General features: G+C 36.7%; 1 protein-coding gene across 1 annotated transcript in view; it reads right to left on the reverse strand.

Moving 5' to 3' along the window:
- CATSPERE (catsper channel auxiliary subunit epsilon) overlaps nt 1-22,182 on the reverse strand; it is a gene marked incomplete at both ends in the record, with an annotated part of 243,645 nt that overhangs the window by 63,148 nt on the left and 158,315 nt on the right. The window contains 2 exons of the mRNA XM_082657660.1: nt 964-1,039; nt 3,154-3,212. Coding sequence (XP_082513786.1) covers nt 964-1,039; nt 3,154-3,212 — 135 coding nt within the window. The remainder of the gene's footprint in view (nt 1-963; nt 1,040-3,153; nt 3,213-22,182) is intronic.

Below are 22,182 nucleotides of genomic sequence, written 5' to 3' on the forward strand. Positions count from 1 at the left end.
TGAGAAGGAATAAAGAGAGGAGGCATCCCTCAGTGTGGAACAAAGACTCAAAGGAGGTGGTGGTGGGTGATTGCCTGAACACCCCACTGCTATATCACATTGCTGTGCTTTTGTATATGCCTCTTCCTGCTCAACTTCTACTTACTCTTCAACAATCATTTTACGCATCACCTTCTTTTCACCTTTCCCCTCCCAATCAAAATTGCTTACTTTGTTCTCTGGGCTATTTGGTAACTGTATATCTCACATTCTTTTACACTAGTTTATGTTTTCCCCTTTGGAAGAGACTCTTTTCATCTTTGTAACTCCCATTACTTAGCACACAGACTGAAACATAGAAACGTGGTAGGCACACAATAAAATTTTTTGAATGAAGAAATGATCCAATTTTTTTTTTTTTTTTTTTGCTGTACACGGGCCTCTCACTGTTGTGGCCTCTCCCGTTGCGGAGCACAGGCTCCGGACGCACAGACTCAGCGGCCATGGCTCACGGGCCCAGCCGCTCCGTGGCATGTGGGACCTTCCCAGACCGGGGCACGAACTCGCATCCCCTGCATTGGAGGGCGGACTCTCAACCACTGCGCCACCAGGGAAGCCCGATCCAATTTTTAAAATAAATAAACATAGCATAAATATGGATATGACTGGCAGTCTTCTCTGACAAACCATATCCAACTTTAGCTGTTCTTATTAATTTCAGTTTTCCTCTACACAATTTTATTTATGTTCAAAAACTAATAATTTTACATCTTTGTAAGCATTTATATTCCGATGGTAAACTCATGGAGGGCAGTAATCTAACCTTTTCCAAAGTAAAATTATGCTCTCTCTACAGTGAAACATTACAAAATGTTGCTACATATTAGGGGGAGTGGTATTGAATGGAGTTAATATGTACTATTTAGTTTTACCACCCATGTATTATTGAAGTAAAATTTTCAGTTTTCTACCAATGTCACTTACCTTTTGGGAGACTGGACACGTTTTTGCATGTTCACTAGGTCTAATGTGAACAAGCAGAAGACCTGTGTTCTGGTATCTAGGAGAAACAACACGTACAGGAGATTATAGAATCACAAGGGAGGTAGCCATGAGTGTGCCTTTGTGCAGAACAGATGAAAAGTCCCATTAATATGTTGTGATTGAACTGCCACCACACACCCCCCCACCCCCCCACCCCACCCCCGCTCATGAGGAATTCTAGAGGCCTGGTGGTGGTGGTGGTGACTGTTCGCAGTTTCTGCTAAGATGCATTGTGGTCATATCCTAAAGTCACTCCCAACTCATGGTATCCCATATTTTGGCCAGCATAGGATAGGCACAAAAGGAAATAAAAATGAGCTTCTATCAGCCTTTCAAGCCCTCTGTTTCATTCACACCCTCAGTCTCCTGAGGATGGGGCTTTGCTGCTGACATCTTGCCCTGCTTCCTGACAGTATTACAAGGCCGTAGCCATTGCACAGTTTCCTTCTCTAGCCTCTACAGATTTTTTCCTCCTATTGATAATGCTTTTGGAACAATAGATATTAAGTTATGAAGTTAGTTTTCTGAGCCACATTATGCTGCATAATATGATCTGACTGGAAGCAAAAGAGAGATCAGACATAATGCCTTTGTAGATTATGAAATGCAAGTGAATAATTTTGTGCTCAGGCAAAATAGGAAGGCTCAAAAATTACAGAAGAAAAAAAATCGAAAGTATTATTCCTTCCCTGCCCCTAGTAAGGTTTTTACTTTTTGAAAAATTTGGGAAAAAAACCCCACAAACACACTAACCACAAACAAATGTTCTTTTCCTTCCAATATTCATTATATTTTAATATTTATCATATATTAGATATAAAATGTACTAAATAAGTGAGGATACAAATAGCACATTTTTATATTTTTAAATCACTGTACCATATTTCATCAACTCTAAGATACATTTTTTATTTCCTTTAACACCTTTGAAAACAGGAAGCATCTTATAATTATGCCAGTTATGGCTTTTTCCCCCAAATTGATGGAAACTTTGAGTTGATATATTCAGTAATATAGTATAGATCTGTAAGAAAAGGACACCAAGGTAAATATTGCATCTTCAATTTTCTACATAATTTTACTTATAGGTAGATTTTTATTTTTTTTTCTGCCATGGCTGATTTCAAAGCTTTTGGTATTTTTTCTCAAGTCTCGGACAGACCTAAAGTATCCTGGACAATTTGATATATATTGTACAGCAACAGAATTCTGAGTAAATATCCACAAAACCAAAAATATCCAAAGGAACCCACAACATTAGAAGAATCAAGAGAAAAGTTGGTGAGTTAGGGAGGAAGGGATGTATTGAGCCTCTCTTGACTACTGTGTCTAAAGTAGCATTTTTCCTTACACTTCCTGGTCACTCTCTACTGCTTCTTTCTGCTTTATTTTTCTTAATAGCACTTATAATTATTTGGGACCATCTTGTTTATTTACTTGATTACTTGTTTCTTCTCTTCTCTCACTAGAGATATGTCTCACGACAACAGTACTCTATCTTTCTTGTTCACCATGTGTTTTGAGCACCTAGAGTGCTTGGCATGGAGTGGGTATTCAAACTCATGTGGAGTAGCAGCCTAAAGAAAAATGAACTTTTCCTTAGAAGAACAATGCTATCTTTCCAGAAAACATATTGAGTCGGGACATAATGATAACCTAATGCCTTAAGATACAATTCCATGTTGGTTACCTTCCTCCAGAAATTAAGTGTTTAGGTGCTACCTTATTCCAAGATTCAGAGATGGTGTTTTATCTGACTCTACTCATAATTAAAGACTTTTTGGGATTAGAGTTCTAGTTTTTGCTTAAGGATAATATGTAAAGACTTCGGGATGGGAATGAATGATAAAAGGTGCTCAAAAATTATTGAATTCAGAAATAGCCTGGTGTTTTTTGCACCTTCAGTTGGATGAATAGCACCATCAGATAGGTCATGTTTTCATTTAATTAAAGGAGTATTTTACATTTTTATACAGAATACCATTTTCACATCTTTCCAGACATTTAAAGGAATTTGAAATCTGGATATTTAAAAGGATATGAGGTCATTTAAATAAAAGAATACATATAAATCAGTAACCTGAATAGCATATTTAATATTGAGTAGGCTCTTTTAAAAGTCTTACTTACTGCAACTTGAAATAATCATCTACTGCCTCATAATTTGTATTCTGAGAAAATGTTATTGTCTGAAAAAGAAAATAAAAAAGTTTATGTAAAGTAGGAAAATTGGGAATGGGGACAATGGATACTTTCAAGACAGGTTTAAATCTTTCTTTAGGTAAGAAAAATAATATATTTAGCACTTTTTTTTCTAATTTCTTTTCTTTTCTATCTCAGAAACGTCAATTATGTAGATATTAGATTTACTTTGTTACATTTCCTTATTTTACTTTTAATTTTATATTTTCATAGTTCTTTTATTTATACTGCTTCTCTCTCCCCCCTCATTTGACTTTTGTTGCAATATTCTTATTTTAAATTTATATCAGCATAGCAAACTTTTCACTTTCTTCTGTTTTCTAATAACCTGTCTCTGGACCTTTTAATTTCTTCTTTGATGTTTTCAAATCACTATAAAATCATATTGTCTGTAATTTTTGAGACTATGGGGAATTATTTGCCAGAATCTTTCTTCTGTTGTTTTTGAGTAATTTCTTAAAATGCCCATTTGCCTTTTGCATATTTCTTGCTATTTTCCTCCCTCCAGGCCATGTTTCATCTCAATTTGCAGAATTCTGTATGGTTGCGATTATCTCAGGGTAAAGCCATTTACAGAACATATATGATTATAGAGGCAGAAAATTATAAACCCCACATTTTTTTTTTTTCGGTACGCGGGCCTCTCACTGTTATGGCCTCTTCCGTTGCGGAGCACAGGCTCCGGACGTGCAGGCTCAGCGGCCATGGCTCACGGGCTCAGCCATTCCGCAGCACGTGGGATCTTCGCGGACCAGGGCACAAACCTGTGTCCCCTGCATCGGCAGGCGGATTCTCAACCACTGTGCCACCAGGGAAGTCCCAAACCCCACATTTTTAGAGTATGGTAGCTAGCTACAATTTCTATACCCCTAAATTACTTTTTTGGTAGTTCTTTGTTATATATATAACTATATATATAAACATATGTACAACTATTCTATATATAAATATATATTTATAATATAAATATTCTATATATAAATATGCTATATATCTCTAGATCTTTATATATAATATAAATATATGTATATATGTGTGTGTGTGTGTGTGTGTGTGTATATATATATATATATATATATATATATATATATATATATATATATATTTATCTCCAGAGAGAGATCAATTGTGAGGATTGGCTAATCTGTTGTGATGAGAACAGAGACTCTGTGGCTCTAAAACTCCTTAGTAAAAAGTTTTATTTCCAAAACAAAGTTTATTTACTCGTATGCTGGATGCTAAGTGGTATGACATAAAATATGCAATCTTTTATGATAAAGTTGAAGGCTGTGAAAGTCATCACATTAAAAATAAATCTAGTTTCATGTTCAAGGAAAGGAACTATCAAATTTACAACTGTATTCTCTTGTATGCCATGCTTTTCTTCATATGTAATCTTAAAAATAACTTTACAAGAAATTTGCCAGAGACAGAAATGAATGAACAATAAAGATGACAGTTAAAAACTCATGGGGAAACAGACAAATCACAAGCACTGAAATTGAAACTGTGATTAAAAATCTTCCAACAAACAAAAGTTCATGACCAGATGGCTTCACAGGTGAATTCTATCAAACATTTAGAGAAGAGCTAACACCTATCCTTCTCAAGCTCTTCCAAAATATAGCAGAGGGAGGAACACTCCCAAACGCATTCTACGAGGCCACCATCACCCTGATGCCAAAACCAGACAAAGATGTCACAAACAAAGAAAATTACAGGCAAACAACACTGATGAATATAGATGCAGAAATCCTCAACAAAATACTAGCAAACAGAATCCAACAGCACATTGAAAGGTTCATACACCATGATCAAGTGAGTTTTATCCCAGGAATGCAAGGATTCTTCAATATACACAAATCAATCAGTGTTATAAACCATATTAAAAAACTGAAGGAGAAAAACCATATGATCACCTCAATAGATGCAGAAAAAGATTTCAACAAAATTCAACACCCAATTATGATAAAAACCCTCCAGAAAGTAGGCATAGAGGGAACTTACCTCAATGTAATAAAGGCCATATAGGACAAACCCACAGGCAACATCGTCCTCAATGGTGAAAAACTGAAACTATTTCCACTAAGATCAGGAACAAGACAAGGTGACCCCCTGTCACCACTTTTATTCAACATAGTTTTGGAATTTTTAGCCACAGCAATTAGAGAAGAAAAATAAATAAAAGGAATACAAATCAGAAAAGAAGAAGTAAAACTGTCACTGTTTGCAGATGACATGATACTATACATAGAGAATCCTAAAGATGCTGCCAGAAAACTACTAGAGCTAATCAATGAATTTGTTAAGTAGCAGGATATAAAATTAAGGCACAGAAATCTCTTGCATTCCTATACAGTAATGATGAAAAACCTGAAAAAGAAATTAAGGAAACACTCCCATTTACCATTGCAACAAAAAGAATAAAATACCTAGGAATAAATATACCTAAGGAAACAAAAGACCTGTATGCAGAAAACTATAAGACACTGATGAAAGAAATTAAAGATGATACAAAACAGATGGAGGGATATACCATGTTCTTGGGTTGGAGAATCAACATTGTGAAAATGACTCTACTACCCAAATCAATCTATAGATTCAGTGTAATCCTCATCAAATTAGCAATGGCATTTTTCACAGAACTAGAACAAAAAATATCACAATTTGTATGGAAATACAAAAGATCCCGAATAGCCAAAGCAATCTTGAGAAAGAAATATGGAACTGGAGGAATCAGGCTCCCTGACTTCAGACTATACTACAAAGTGACAGTAATCAAGACAGTGTGGTACTGGCACAAAAACAGAACTATAGATCAATGGAACAAACAGAAAGCCCAGAGATAAACCCATGCACCTGTGGTCACATAAGCTACAACAAAGGAGGCAAGAATACACAATGGAAAAAAGACAGTCTCTTCAATACGTGGGGCTGGGAAAACTGGACAGCTACATGTAAAAGAATGAAATTAGAACACTCCCTAACACCATACACAAAATAAACTCAAAATGGGTTAAAGACCTAAATGTAAGACCAGACACTATAAAACTCTTAGAGGAAAACATAGGCAGGACACTTTATGACATAAATCACAGCAAGATCCTGTCTGACCCACCTCCTAGAGAAATGGAAATAAAACCAAAAATAAACAAATGGGACCTAATGAAACTTAAAAGCTTTTGCACAGCAAAGGAAACCATAAACAAGACGAAAAGACAACCCTCAGAATGGGAGAAAATATTTGCAAATGAAGCAACTGACAAAGGATTAATCTCCAAAATATACAAGCAGCTCATGCAGCTCAATATCAAAAAAACAAATAACCACATCCAAAATTGGACAGAAGACCTAAACAGACATTTCTCCAAAGAAGATATACAAATTGTCAACAAACACATGAAAGGATGCTCAACATCACTAATCATTAAAGAAATGCAAATCAAAACTACAGTGAGGTATCACCTCACACCAGTCAGAATGGCCATCATCAAAACATCTACAAACAATAAATGCTGAAGAGGGTGCGGAGAAAAGGGAACCCTCTTGCACTGTTGGTGGGAATGTAAATTGATATAGCCACTATGGAGAACAGTATGGAGGTTTCTTAAAAAACTAAAAATAGAACTACCATACGACCCAGCAATCCCATTAGTGGGCATATACCCTGAGAAAACCATAATTCAAAAAGAGTCATGTGGGAATAAAGATGCAGACCTACTGGAGAATGGATGTGAGGACATGGGGAGGGGGAAGGGTAAGCTGGGACAAAGTGAGAGAGTGGTAGTGTATATATGGACATATATACACTGCCAAATGTAAAATAGATAGCTAGTGGGAAGCAGCCACATAGCACAGGGAGATCCGCTTAATGCTTTGTGACCAGCTAGAAGGGTGGGATAGGGAGGGTGTGAGGGAGAGAAATGCAAGAGGGAAGAGATATTTGGATCTATGTATATGTATAATTGATTCACTTTGTTATAAAGCAGAAACTAACACAGCACTGTAAAGCAATTATACTCCAATAAAAATGTTTTAAAAAACAACAAAAAACAAAACAAAAAGAGTCATGTACCACAATGTTCATTGCAGCTCTATTTACAGTAGCCAGGATATGGATGCAGCCTAAGTGTCCATCGACAGATGAATGGATAAAGAAGATGTGGCACATATACACAATGGAATATTACTCAGCCATATAAAGAAACGAAATTGAGTTATTTGTAGTGAGGTGGATGGACCTAGAGTCTGTCATACAGAATGAAGTAAGTCAGAAAGAGAAAAACAAATACCTTATGCTAACACCTATATATGGAATCTAAAAAAATTAAAAAATGGTTCTGAAGAAACTAGGGGCAGGACAGGAATAAAGATGCAGATGTAGAGAATGGACTTGACACAGAGAAGGGGAACGGTAAACTGAGACGAAGTGAGAGAGTGGCATGGACATATGTCCACTACCAAATGTAAAATGGATAGCTAGTGGGAAGCAGCCACATAGCACAGGGAGATCAGCTTGGTGTTTTGTGTCCACCTAGGGGGTGGAATAGGGAGGGTGGGATAGAGACACAAGAGGGAGGAGATATGGGGATATATGTATATGTATAGCTGATTCACTTTGTTATACAGCCGAAACTAATTCACCATTGCAAAGCAATTATACTCCAATAAAGATGTTAAAAAAAAAAGACTCATGGGGAATAGATTGAGAAAGTTTAACATATGATTAATCAGCATTACAGAAGAAGAGAAGATAGAGAAGAGGCATAGACAATATTTGCAAGATACCTGATGAATACAGTGATTTAGAGATGTATGAGGCCCAAGAAATCCCAAACAAAGAAAGAAGTAAAGAAACCTGCATTTAGACACCTCATAGTGAAAGTGAAGAAAGCAAAGAATAAAATCTTAAAAGCAGCCAGAGGGATAGGTGTTAAAATTTCAAGTGACTTCTCAATGGCCACAATGGAAGCCAAAAACCAATAGAATAATATTTTTATTGCGGTTTAAGAAAATCATCACCAAACTAGATTTCTATATCTGGAGAAAATATTTTTCAAGAACAAAAATGAAATATAGATGTTTTCAGATGAACAAAAATTGAGTATATAATCACCAGTAGCCTCTCACTAAAAGAAATGTTAAGGAATGTACCTAAATCAGAAGGAAAGGAATACAAGATGCAAGCACCTCTGATAAAAAGGAAAAAAGATAAAGATAGGGTAAATACACATTGCTGTATAAAATAGTAATAATACTGCCTAATAGTGAATCTATGAATTCAATTACCTGTGAGCTGGGGAAAGAACAAAGTATTTACTTAAATTTAGTCTTGTATAAATTAAACATTCAGGTTATAATTTCAAAGGAAAACTGACTAGAAATACAAACAGAATGTATAACTGTTGAACCAGTGGAAGGGGGAAAATGGAATGATAAAAAGTATGAAACTAAACCTAAAGAGGCAAGGAACTAGAGGAAAAAACATGGAAAGAATGGGAAAATAAAAGTACAAAGCAAGATGGAAAGCAAAACCTCAAATATATTATTAATTGCAATAAGGGTAAATAGACTAAATGTTCCAATTAAAGGACAAAGATTTTCAGACTAGACAAAAATAACAAAAATTTAAAAACTCAAATATATGGTACTTATAGGAAACATAGCTAAAACATAAGGCAATAGAAAGATTGAAATTAAAAGGGTAGAAATTGTATGGAAATATTAAGTCAAAGAGAACCTGATATGGCTATATTAAATATGAAACAAAATAGACTTGAAAGCAAAAAGTATTACTACAGAGAAAGATTGTCATTTCATAATTAAAGTTTCAATTCATCAAGAAGAGAATTTAAAAACTTGAATGCATCTAATAATATGTTTTCAAATATATAAAGTAAAAATTGGCAATCAGATTGAAAATGATACCAGATGAAAATCTGGATCTTCACAAAAAATGAAGAGCACTGGAAATGATAAATATGTGTATAAATATAAAATGCCTTTTTATTATTTAAATCTCTTTTAAAAGATAACTGATTATTTAGAGCAACAATAATAGCAATTCATTGTAAGGTTTATAAAATATGTAGAAGTAAAAGGTATGGCAACAATAGTACAAAAGCTATGTGAGGGAATATAGAAGTATACTGCTATAAGGTTATTATACTATAAATGAAATGATACAATATTGAGGGCAAACAGATAAGTTACAGATGTGTACAATAAACCCTACAGCATCCAATAAAAAACCAAAATGAATAAGGAATAGCTAAAAAAGCCAACAAAGATGCAAAATGGAATCATATAAAAATAATCAAAAAGAAGGCAGAGAAAGTGGAAAAAAAATTAAAAACAGAAGGGACAAATAGAAAACAAATAGTTAAATGGTAGATTTAAACCCAACAATACCCCCCCCAATCACATTGAATGTACCCAATAAAAAGGCAAAAATGTTCAGAATAGATAAACAAGTAAGATCCAACTTAAAAGAAATTGAAAGACACAAATGATTTTCCATACTAAAAGGATGGGAAAAAAAGATATTTTGTGCTAACATTAATCTAAAGAAGACTGGAATGGCTATATTAATATCACACAAAGTAGATTTCAGAGCAAAAATTATCTCCAGAGTAAAAGGCATCATGTTTTAAAGTGCACATGAAACACTTACCAAAATAGAGCGTATTTATAGCTATAAAACAATTCTCTATAAATTTAAAGGGATTCAAATAAAAAATATCTTTTCCTACTATAATAGTATTTATTTAGAAATCAGTAACAGAGAGCTATCTGGAAAATCACTGTCCTTCTATATAACCCATAGGTCAAAGAAGAAATCACAAAGAAAATGAGAAAGTATTTTGAACTGAATGACAATGAAACCACAAAATATCAAAATTTGGGTATAGAGCTAAAGCAGTTCTTTTTTTTTAAATTGTGGTAACATTGGTTTATAACATTATATGTTTCATGTATACATTATGAAAAACAGACTTCTGTATACACTACAGCATGTTCGCCACCAAAAGTTTAGTTTCTATCTGCCAGCGTACAGTTGACCACCTTTACCCATTTTGCCCTCCCCCTACACATCTTCCTCTCTGGTAACTCTAATCTGTTCTCTGTATCTATGTTTAGTTTGGTTTGGTTGTTTATTTTAGGTTTTTAAATATATATATTCCACATGTAAGTGAAATCATATGGTATTTGTCTTTCTCTATCTGATTCATTTCGCATAATATCCTCAAGCTCCATTCATATTGTCCTAAATGGCAACATTTCTCCTTTTTTCATGGCTGAGCAGTATTTTATTGTTTATACATGTTTTTTTCCCACGGTTTTTCATGGTGCTTGATGAGTTTTTTCTCTGCCTGAGAATTTGAAGTAGTGAACACCAAACACCTCTCTTTAGGTAGAGCTTTTTTTTTTTTTAACTTGATTTTGACAATTTGATAGATTGATAGATTGGTAATTACGGCCTTTCTTTTGGTAGGTGGTGCTATTGCACAAGTTTTTGGTTTTTCTAACGTGAGCTGCCCCTGGCTGTGTTTAAGAATCGGCATTTTCCACCCACCTCTGCCTCTCCTGGAGGTGTCACCCTATGCCCTAGTTGTCACTGCTTGTGCCTCCAGGGTCACTGGTGCCTTGCTGTTGCTGCTGGTCTTGCTGCTGTTGCTGGTGTTGCCACCTGGAGCACTGCGTTGGTGTGGCCTCCACTAAGTCTGGAGTTGCCTGAGTTATAGGAACTGCTGCTGTGAGAGGAGGGAGAAGAGAGGGAGGTAGCCACAGTCATGGGCACCTCTGCCACATCTGGAGTTGTTGGGTTTTGGGGCACTGCTTCTGTGGGTGGTGGAAGGCTCGAGTGGCAGGTACCTCTGTAGCTGGAGAGACAGGGTCACAAGGCATGCTGCTGCTGCTAGCCATTTCCCTGTGGCATTTCCCTGTGGCAGTGGGCACTGCTGTAGCAAGAAGGTCGGAGTCATGTGTGCCACCTCACCTTTGCAACCAGCAGACTCAGCCACTGCAGCTGGAGGTTGGGATTACTGGTATAGCCTCTGCTCTTCCTCCAGTCCACCTCCTCTATGTGTTCCAGTCCACCCATGTTTAGATGTACACATGTGTGTCCTGATGTGTTGGACAGAGGCACCTTTGTTGAGTTATGGATTTTTACTGGTTGTAAATTGAAGGGGAGAGACAAAGAGAGTGTCTCATGCCACTATGATGCTGATGTCACTCCTCTAACTAAAGTAGTTATTAGAGAAAAATTTATAGCATTAAAGTCCACATTAGAAAAGAAGAAAGGTCTTAAGTGAATGACTTAAGCTTCCATATTCAGAAACTGTAAGAAGAGAAACAAATTAAACCCAAAGTAAGTGGCAGAAAGGAAATAATAAAAAATAAATAATTTTGGGACTTCCCTCATGGTACAGTGGATAAAACTCCACGCTCCCAATGCAGGGGGCCCGCCTTCAATCCCTGGTCAGGGAACTAGCTTCAATGTGCATGCTGAAACTAAGAGCTCGTATGCCACAACTAAGGAGCCCGCCTGCCACAACTAAGACCCAGTGCAACCAAATAAATAAATAAATCAATATTTAAAAAAAAGAAGCTCAAGGAGTGGTGCTGCAAGATTAAAAAAAATTATCAATAAAATCAAAAGTAGAAAATCATTACAGAAAATCAATAAAACCAAAAGCTGATTCTTTGAGAAAATCAATACAGTTGTTAAGCTCCAGCCAGGCTGACTGGGTGAAAAGGAAAGAAGAAACAAATTACCAATATCAAGAATGAGAAATTGGATATCACTACAAATTCTACAGACACTAAAAGGATAATAAGGAGATATTATGAATACCTTGTGCCTATAAATTTGACAAGATAGATGAAATGGACAATTCCTTGAAAGATAAAAACTACTAAAATTCGCTCAAGAATAAGCAGATAACCCAAATATCCCTATATCAATTTAAAAGATTGAAGTTGTAATTAAAAACATACAAAAAACACCAGGTCAAGAGGTCTTCACTGGTGAATTCTACCAAATATTAAAGAAGAAATAGTACAATTTATACATCAATTTTTCTATAAAATAGAGAAGAAAGACCTCTCCCCAAAACATCTTAAGAGGTCAGCATTGTTGATACCATAACCAGAAAAAGACATTACAGGAAAACTATAGACTAATAACTGTCATGAACTAATAACCCACATGAAGCAAAACTTCTTAACAATAGTTTAGCAAATTGAATCCAATGTTATATGAGGATAAAACATTATGACCAAGTGGGATTATTCTAGCAGTGAAAATAAATTATTGGAATTCACCATATTAACAGATTAAAAAACATGATCATTTCAATAGATGCTGAAAAAGCATTTTATGGAATCCAATATCTATAAATGACAGAAACTCAGCAAACTAGGAGTAGAGGGGACCTTCATCATCCTAGTAAAGGGCATATATTAAAACCCTCAAGGTAACATCATACTTAATTGTGAAAGACTGAATAATTTCTTTCTGATTGAGAACAAGGCAAAGATCTCCACTCTCATTTCTTCTAATCACCACTGCACTGGAGGCTCAAGATGGTGCAAAAAAGAAAGGAAACGAAAGTCACATATATTGGAAAGGAAAACTGTTTGTGTACACAGATGACATGATCACCTATGTAGAAACTAGGGAATTTACAAAAAAATCTACTTGAAATAGTTTAGCAAAGCTGTGGGATACATCATTGATACATAAAATAAATTATATTACTATATACTAGCAATGAACAATCAGAATGATACCATTTATAATAGCACCAAAATATGAAATACTTTAAGAATATGAAATACTTAGGGATAATCTGACCAAAAAATGGACAAACTTGTACACTAAAAAGAATATATTTGGAGTACATACACAACATGATTTCAAGAATTATAAAGGTACAGTAATCAAGATATTGTGTTATTGACATCAAGATAGACATATAAGTTAATGGAACAGAATTCAGAAATAGATTCCCACATATATGGCCAGTTGATTTTTTACAAATGTGCCAAGGCAATTCAATGGGGGAAGGATAGTCTTTTCAACAAACGCTGTTGGAAGAGCTGGCTTCGGATTAAAAAAAGAAAAGTATCTTGACCTTTACCTCACAGTGCATGCAAACATTAATTTGAAGTAGATCATAGACCTTAAAGTAAGAGCTACAACTATAAAACTTCTAGAAGGAAAAATGAGGAAAGCTTAGTGACCTTGAGTTTGGAAAGATTTCTTAATTACAACCCAAAGTAAAACTATAAAAGAGAAAAGCAATAAATTGGACTTCATCAAAATAAATAAAACACATTTTCAAAAGACATTGTTTTGAAAATGAAAACACAAGCCACAGACTAGGAGAAAATATTTGCAAAACACGTATCCAACAATGAATTTATATCTAGAGTTTATAAAAAACTCTTACTACTTAATTATAAGAAGACAATCCCTTAAAGCTGGGCTTACAAGTTGAACAGACACTTCACCAGAGAAGATCTACAAATAGAAAATAAGCACTTGAAACAGTGCTCAGTATCATTAGTTATTAGAAAAGCATCAGGGAAATGTTAGTTAAAACCACAATGAGATATCACTATATATTAACTAAAATAGCTAAAATCAAAAAGTCCAAAACAAAACAATAACAACAACAAAACCAAAACACAGATCACACCAACAGTTAGCAAAAATGTGTGAAGCAAGTAAAACTACCAGTGGCGGGGCTTCCCTGGTGGTGCAGTGGTTGGGAGTCTGCCTGCCGGTGCGGGGGACGCGAGTTTGGGCCCTCGTCTGGGAGGATCCCACATGCCGCGGAGCGGCTGGGCCCGTGCCTCACAGCTGCTGAGCCTGCGCTCTAGAGCCTGCGAGCCACAGCTGCTGGGCGTGTGTGCCGCAGCTACTGAGGCCCGCATGCCTGGAGCCCGCACACCACGGCGAGGAGTAGCCCCCGCTCGCTGCAACTAGAGAGGGCCGTGCACAGCAGCGGAGACCCAACGCAGACAAAAATAAATAATAATAATAATAAAAAAGACTGATATTGCTTTAAAAAAAACACTACTGGTGGCAATGTAGAATGGTACAAAAAATTTGGAATACAAATTAGCAGTTTGTAAAAAATTAAACATACATCTACTTATGATCCAGCCAGTCTGTTCCTATGTATTTACTCAGGAGAAATGAAAGCATAGGTCAACACAAAGAGTTGTACACAAGTGTTCATAGCCATTTTACTTGTAATATCCCTAAACTGGAATCAATCTAAATGTTCATAAACAAATATGGTTAGACAAATTGTGGTGTATCCATATCATGGAATATTACTCAACAACAAAAGGGAGCAAACTATTAATGACCACAATGTAATAGATAAACCACAAAATGATTATACTGAAAGAAAGCAGAAAACATATTGTATGGTTCCATTTATGTAAAATTCTAGAAAAAGTAAACTAACCTATACTGATAGCAGTCAGATCAGTGGTTGCCTAGCAATGGGGAATAGAAGGAGGAATGGATTACTAAGGAGCATGAGGAAATTTTGGGGGTGATGGACATGTACATTTTTTTGATTTTGGCTATTATTTCGTGGGTATATACATATGTCAAATTGTACACTTCAATGTATGCATTTTATTATATACCAATCACATCAATAAAGCTCTTTAAAAAGACAATTTTAGAGAATGAAAAAAAAATTCAATGAGAAAAAGGCACACAACCTAATAGAAAAAGTGACAAAAATTGGAATTTCACAGAAATGGGAATCCAGAAGCCAATAAATATATGAAAAATTATTCAACCTCATTAATAAGAAGAGAACAGCAAACAAAATATAATACACACACATTCATTAGGCAAAAATTAAAGTTTGACTGTACCAGTTATTGGCAAGTATATTAGTTTGCTAGGGTTGTCATATCAAAATACCACAGACTGGGTGGCTTAGACAACAGAAGTTTGTTTTCTCATAGTTTTGGAAACTGGAAAGTCTAAGATCAAGGTGCCAGCAGATAGATCTCATTCTGAGGCCTCTTCTCTTGGTTTACAGGTGACTGCCATCTTGCTGTATGCTGACATGACCTCCTTTGTGCATGCAGGAAGAGAGAGAAAGAGACAAGCTCTCTGGTGCCTCTTCTTATAATGACACTAATCCCATTAGACTAGGGCCCACCTTCACAAACTCATCTAACCCTAATTATCTTTCAAAGTCCCCATCTCCAAATACCATCACTTTGGAAGTTAGGGCTTCAACATATGAATTTGGGGGGACACAAACATTTAGCCCATAACTGCAATGATGTGGAGCAGCAGGATCTTTCAAACAGTGTTGGGGGTGTAAATTGTTTTAACTGTTAAAGTTCACCCTACACATACTCTATGTGCTGGTTATTAACCTATTGTCTTTCGGCTCCAAACCCACTATTCTATACGCAGCATTTTTTTTTTTTTTTTTTTTTTTTGCGGTATGCGGGCCTCTCACTGCTGTGGCCTCTCCCGTTGTGGAGCACAGGCTCCGGACGCACAGGCTCAGCGGCCATGGCTCATGGGCCCAGCCGCTCCGCGGCATGTGGGATCTTCCCAGACCGGGACACGAACCGGCGTCCCCTGCATTGGCAGGCAGACTCTCAACCACTGCACCACCAGGGAAGCCCTATAAGCAGCTTTTTGGTGCAGGGTTTGAGATTCTGCAAATCACATTTTCCTTTGTTAGTTGGCTCTCTTTTAGATATTGCAAATACGGGGTACTGGAGAGCATCTAGAAGATAAGGATAGGAGAAAATATGCTACTTCTTGTTTTTCTCATTATTCCTGTCAGTGTCAACCTGGCAACTCTTCATCCTGGCAGTAGCAGTTGGTAAAGGAACTGACAAGTGAGAAACACACTCCCAGAACAAGCTTCTCTCATGACCCCCCTTTGAGGTACAAGCACTAGCTGGCTGGCACCTGTTTCAGAGACTAGAGTTTCAGCAGCACCAGCACCAGTCATATTGCCCCCTTCTCAGCGATCTGGGTCCCAGATCTTTGGAGTCCCTTCCTTGGAGCTTCTGAGATGACATACCAGGTGAGCAGTACCCTCTTCTTCAAGGTGTGGGTTCTAGGTCTGTGGAACACTTCCCCTAACTTTCTAGTTTGTAATAACCCAAATTTCTTCCCTCTGTTCCCTCTACTCTAGCCCTAGAGGTGGAACAGTCACTTCTTGTAGTTACTAGCTCTGTGTAATCTCAGTGTTCCTTTTTTTCTTTTCATTTCTCTCATATACCCAGTTCTACTAATTCCCTATATTGATTTACCTCTGTTAAGACAATTGGTTTGATTTCTGTTTTTCTGGCCAGTGGCTTACTGCTATGGTTCTTGATATGGAAGTAGTATCAAGAAACCAACCCACAAAGATGGAATCCTGGGATTGACTTCATTGTGTCCCTGGCCTTGAACACAGTATTAATCTCTTTGCCAATGGGAGAGGGATTCTATTATTTCACGGTATGAGAAACATTACAAATAATCAAATTATCACCTGTTATTGATTGTGATAAAGTATTTACTAAGGCAAATGCCTTAGGTGACAAAGCAGCCACTGAATTTAACCATTAATGACAGTGAAGGTGGCTAAAATGATGACTACTTCTGAGTGTCCTAGATCATTTCCAGAAAGAAAGGTTAGATTCTTACACTACAAGCTCAATTTATTATTATAGAAACAAGGTTTTATGGTATTCCTAAAAGTATCTCTTACTTATTGTAACCACAGAGTTGACCTCACTGAAAATTAGATACAAAATTTAAGTTTGCCAGTAATTAAGGTAGTGTGGTACTACCATAAGATTGACAAATAGATCAATGGAACAGAATAGAGCACCCAGAAATAGGCCTACACTTGTATGAATATTTGATTTTAAATAAAGATGCTAAGTAATACAATAGGGGGAAAGAAAAGCCTTTCAAGAATACTGAAGTAACTAGATACTCAAATGGAAAATAACTTTGTTGTTTCCTTGATCAAAAGTCACCATACACAAAAATTAATTTGAGATCGATCATCAATATAAATGCTAAAACCATAAAGTTTTGAGAAGACATCATAGAAGAATATTTTTTGTGACTTAGGGATAAGCAAATGTATCTTAGAACACAAAAAACAATAACCATAAATGAAAAAACTTTGTTAAAATTTTCTACTCATTAACAGTCACCATTGAAAAAATGAATAGGCAAGTTCTGGTTCATGATGATAACACAGGAGGATCCTGAAATCACCTCCTCCCATGGACAACACTGAATTTACAGCTACGTACAAAATAATTTCCTCTGAAAGAAGCCCTAAAACTAGCTGAGCAACTCCTACACATCAGGTGAACAAGAGAAAAACCCACATTGAAACAGGTAGGAGAGACTGAGTCACAGTCTTGCCACAAACCCCAGGCCCAGGACAGTAACTCACAATCGGGAGGGAGAGAATTCAAAACCCCACACTTCTCCCTGAGGAGTAAACAGCTTGAACCCCACATCTGTCACCCCAACTTTTAAGACCTGCAATATAGAACTGAGCCACCAAAACATATGGCTTCAAAAGCCAGTGGGGCTTGTGTCCATTTGACCCACAAGGCTATAGCAAACTGAGAAACAGTTCTTAAAGGCTCTCATGTGAGGACTCATGGATCCCAAGGCCCAGTGTAAAGAAGCCAACTGAAAAGTGCCCAGACTTTCTGTGAGAGAGGTTTAATTGCTTATCTTAAAGCATCGGCCTGGGAGTTCCCTGGTGGTCTAGTGGTTAGCATTTGGTGCTTTCACTGCTGTGGCCTGGGCTGGGGAACTGATATACCAAAAGCCATGTGGCACAGCCAAAATAATATAAAGTAAACTTTGATTATTTAAAAATAAAATAAAATAAACATTGATTATTTAAAAAGAAAGAAAAACAAAGCATTGGCCTGAGGGGCAGGTATCTAATTTAACAGACATCTAGGGTATGGCCTACTGAAACACTCCAAAGACAGAGGCTGATGGGCTCCATGTTTGTGTTCTCCCTCTGCCTCACTCCAGTTGCTAGTATCTCCCAGAAAACACCTTCTACACTCATCTTGCACCCTGTTTTTTGTGGCTGCCATCCATGGGTTACCTCTTGATTGACTGGCTCTGGTGGCCAGTGGGGCTTGCACTCACTGGACCTGTAGGACTGTAATAGATGAAAGAGGAGGTCTTAGCTGGCTGCACCTCCAGGGCATAGCAGGCACAGTCTTTCTGTAAAAGAGGACTATTAGCTTATCTTCATAGCTATGGCCTGAGAGGTAGGTTTCTAATTAAAACTATATCTAAGGGCTGACTATAATTCTCTTCGGAGACCTCATAGGGGCATAGGGGAAGTGTTATCTTTGTCGTCTCCCTCTGCCTTGCTCCAGGTTGCTGGTGTCTCCCAAAAAGCAGCTTGTACACACGTCTGGTGCTTTTTTGTGGTTGCTGACTGGGGAATGCCCCTGGATTACCTGGCTCTGGTGGCCAGCAGGGTTCATGTTTTCAGGTCTTATAGGATTGTTGAAAAGTGATAAATAGTTCTTAACTGGCAACTGCATCCAGAGAACAGCACAGAGATGGTAGATTGAAATGCACCCCAAGTCTTTCTGTGAAAGACACTTGTTAGCTTACTTTTATAGATGTGGCCTGGGGGGCAGGCTTCTAATTAAACACACATCTAGGTGCTGACTATAATTCTCTCCAGAGACTGGGGAGGCTGGCAGGTGCACCATCATTGTACTCTCCCTTTGCCGCACTCCAAGTTGTCAGTATCTCAGAGAAGGTAGCTGTTATACACATCTGGTGCCCCAGTTTTTGTGTTGGCCACCCAGAGAACACATCCCTCAATAATCTGCCTCTGGTGACCAATGGGGCTTGTTCTTACAGCTTCAAAGGGTTGGTAGCAAACAAAGAAACATTTCTCAAATGGCTATCAGCCTAAGGCTCAGCACTGAGGCAGCAGACAGAAATGCCAACTCACTGAAAGAGGTATGTTTGTATAGTTTAAAAGTTGTTCCCTTAGTGTCTGGCTTCCAATCAACTTGCATCTGCATGCTAAGATACTCTCCCCACTTTGAGAGACTGACAGGTCTTAGCACACCCTAAAATGCTGGGAGCCACTAAGAATAATGTAGGCGGCTTGGACAATCACAAAGTCTTGAGAGACAACCAAGAGCTCAGGCAGTGTTGAATGATAAGGTTCATCTCCTACACAAAATGACTCCTTCAAGACTAGAAGAAGTAGTTGTTTTATTTACTGCATAGAAACCAATGCAGAGAATCAAGGAAAATGAAGAAACAGAAATATATTCTAAATGAAAGAATGAAATAACATCAATAAAAAAGGTCTTAATAAAATAGTGATAAGTAATTTACCTGATAAAGAGTTCAAAATAACGGTTGCAGTGATGCTCACTGAACTCAGAAGACGAATGAATGAACAAAGTGAGAATTTCAACAAAGAGATAGAAAATATAAGAAAGTATTAAATAGAAGTCACAGAGCTGAAGAATACATTAACTGAACTGATACATACAATAGAGGAGTTCAACAGCAGAATAGATGAAGTGGAACAAAGAATGAGTGAACTCAAAGACAGGGCAGTGGAACTCACCAAAAACAGAGCAGGAAAAAGCAAAGTGAAGATAGCTTAAGGGACTTACGGAACATCTTGTGGACCAACATTTGCATTATAGGAGTCCCAGAATGAAAAGAGAGTGAGAAAGGGGCAGAAAAATTGTTTGAAGAAACAATGACTAAAAAAACTTTCTTGGGCTTCCCTGGTGGTGCAGTCGTTGAGAATCTGCCTGCTAATGCAGGGGACATGGGTTCGAGCCCTGGTCTGGGAGGATCCCACATGTCGCGGAGCAACTGGGCCCATGAGCCACAACTACTGAGCCTGCGTGTCTGGAGCCTGTGCTCCACAACAAGAGAGGCCGTGATAATGAGAGGCCCGTGCACCGCGATGAAGAGTGGTGCTGGCTCGCTACAACTAGAGAAAGCCCTCACACAGAAACAAAGACCCAAAACAGCCAAAAATAAATAAATAAATAAATAAAATTTAAAAAAACAAAAACAAAAGACTTTCTTAACCTGGGGAAGGAAACAGACACCCAGATCCAGGAAGCTCAGAGAGTTCCAAATAAGATAAACTCCAAAAGACCTACACCAAGACACATTGTAATTAAATATCAAAAGTTAAAGACAATGAGAAAGTCTTAAAAGCATCTTGTTGTACAAAGGGAAACACATGAGACTATCAGCAGATTTTTCAGTAATAACTTTGTGGACAGAAGGAAGTGGTATGATATATTCAAAGTGCTCAAAGTAAAAAACTGTCCTTCAGAGTTGAAAGAGAGATAAAGTGTTTTCCAGACAAGCACAAGCTAAAGGAGTTCAACAACACTAAACCCACCTTACAAGAAATATTAAAGGCAATTCTTAAGTAGAAATGAAAGGGTGCTGTTAGTAGCAGGAAATATCAAAGTATAAACCCAAGTGGTAAAGGTAAATATATAGTAAAATTCAGAATAATCTAACATGTGGACATGGTGAGTTAATCACTTATAAAGCTAGTATGAAAGTTAAAGACAAAATAGTAAAAATACCTACAATAATTTGTTCATAGATACACAAGATAAAAGGATGTAAATTGTGACATCAAAATGTAAAACATGGGAGGGGGAATAAAAATGTAGAGCTTTAGACTATGATCAAATTTAAGTTGTTATCAACTTAAAATAGACTATTATAAATATAAGTAATATGTTTTATATGTAAGCCATACGGTAACCATAAAGGAAAAACTTATAGGAGATACAGATAAGATAAAAGAAATGAATCAAAGCAAACCACTAAAAAAGTCATTAAACCAGAAAGGAAGAGATCAGAGAAGAAAAAAGGAGCACAGAAGAACTACAAAACAGCCAGAAACAATCAACAAAATGGCAATAAGTACATACCTATCAATAACTAATTTAAATGTAAATGGATTAAATTCTCTAATTAAAAGACATAGAGTGGCTAAAAGAAAACAACCCTTCTGTATGCTGTCTACAAGAGATTCACTTCAGATGTAAAATTACAGACAGACTGAAATTGAAGGGATGGAAAAAATATTTTATGAAAATGGAAATCAAAAGAAAACTGGGGTAGCTATAGTTATCAGACAAAATAGACTTGAAAACAAAAACTATAATATAGACAAAGAAGGTCATTATATAATGATAAAGGGGTCAATCCAACATGATATAACACATATGCACCCAACATAGGAGCACCTGCATATATAAAGCAAATATTGATAGAGCTAAAATGAGAAATAGACAGCAATACAATAATAGTAGGGGACTTTAATTCCCTACTTTCATCAATAGATCAACCAGACAGAAAATCAATAAGGAAACATTGGCCTTAAACAACACATTATACTGAATGACTTAACAGATATATCCAGAACATTCCATCCAAAAGCAACAGAATATATATTTCTCTCAAGTGCAGATGAAATATTCTCTAGGATAGATTATATGTTAGGCCACAAAACAAGTCCTAATAAATTTAAGAAGATTGAAATCATATTAAACATCTTTTCTGACCATGTGGTATGAAGCTAGAAAGCAATTATAAGAAGAAAACTGGAAAATTCACAAATATTTAGATATTAAACATTCTGCTGAACAATGGGCCAAAGAAGAAATCAAAAAATATTTTGAGACAAATGAAAATAGAAACCCAACACACCAAAATCTTTGGGATGCAGCAAAAGCAGTTCTAAGAGGGAAGCTCATAATGATAAATGGCCTACTTCAAGAAATAAGAAATATTAACAAAATATCTAATTTTACACCTTGAAGAACTAGAAAAAGAAGAATAAACAAAGCCCAAAGTCAGTAGAAGGAAGGAAATACCAAAGA

The sequence above is a fragment of the Grampus griseus genome (genome assembly GCF_964374135.1).
Source record: "Grampus griseus genome assembly, chromosome: 1".
Classification (NCBI taxonomy): domain Eukaryota; kingdom Metazoa; phylum Chordata; class Mammalia; order Artiodactyla; family Delphinidae; genus Grampus; species Grampus griseus.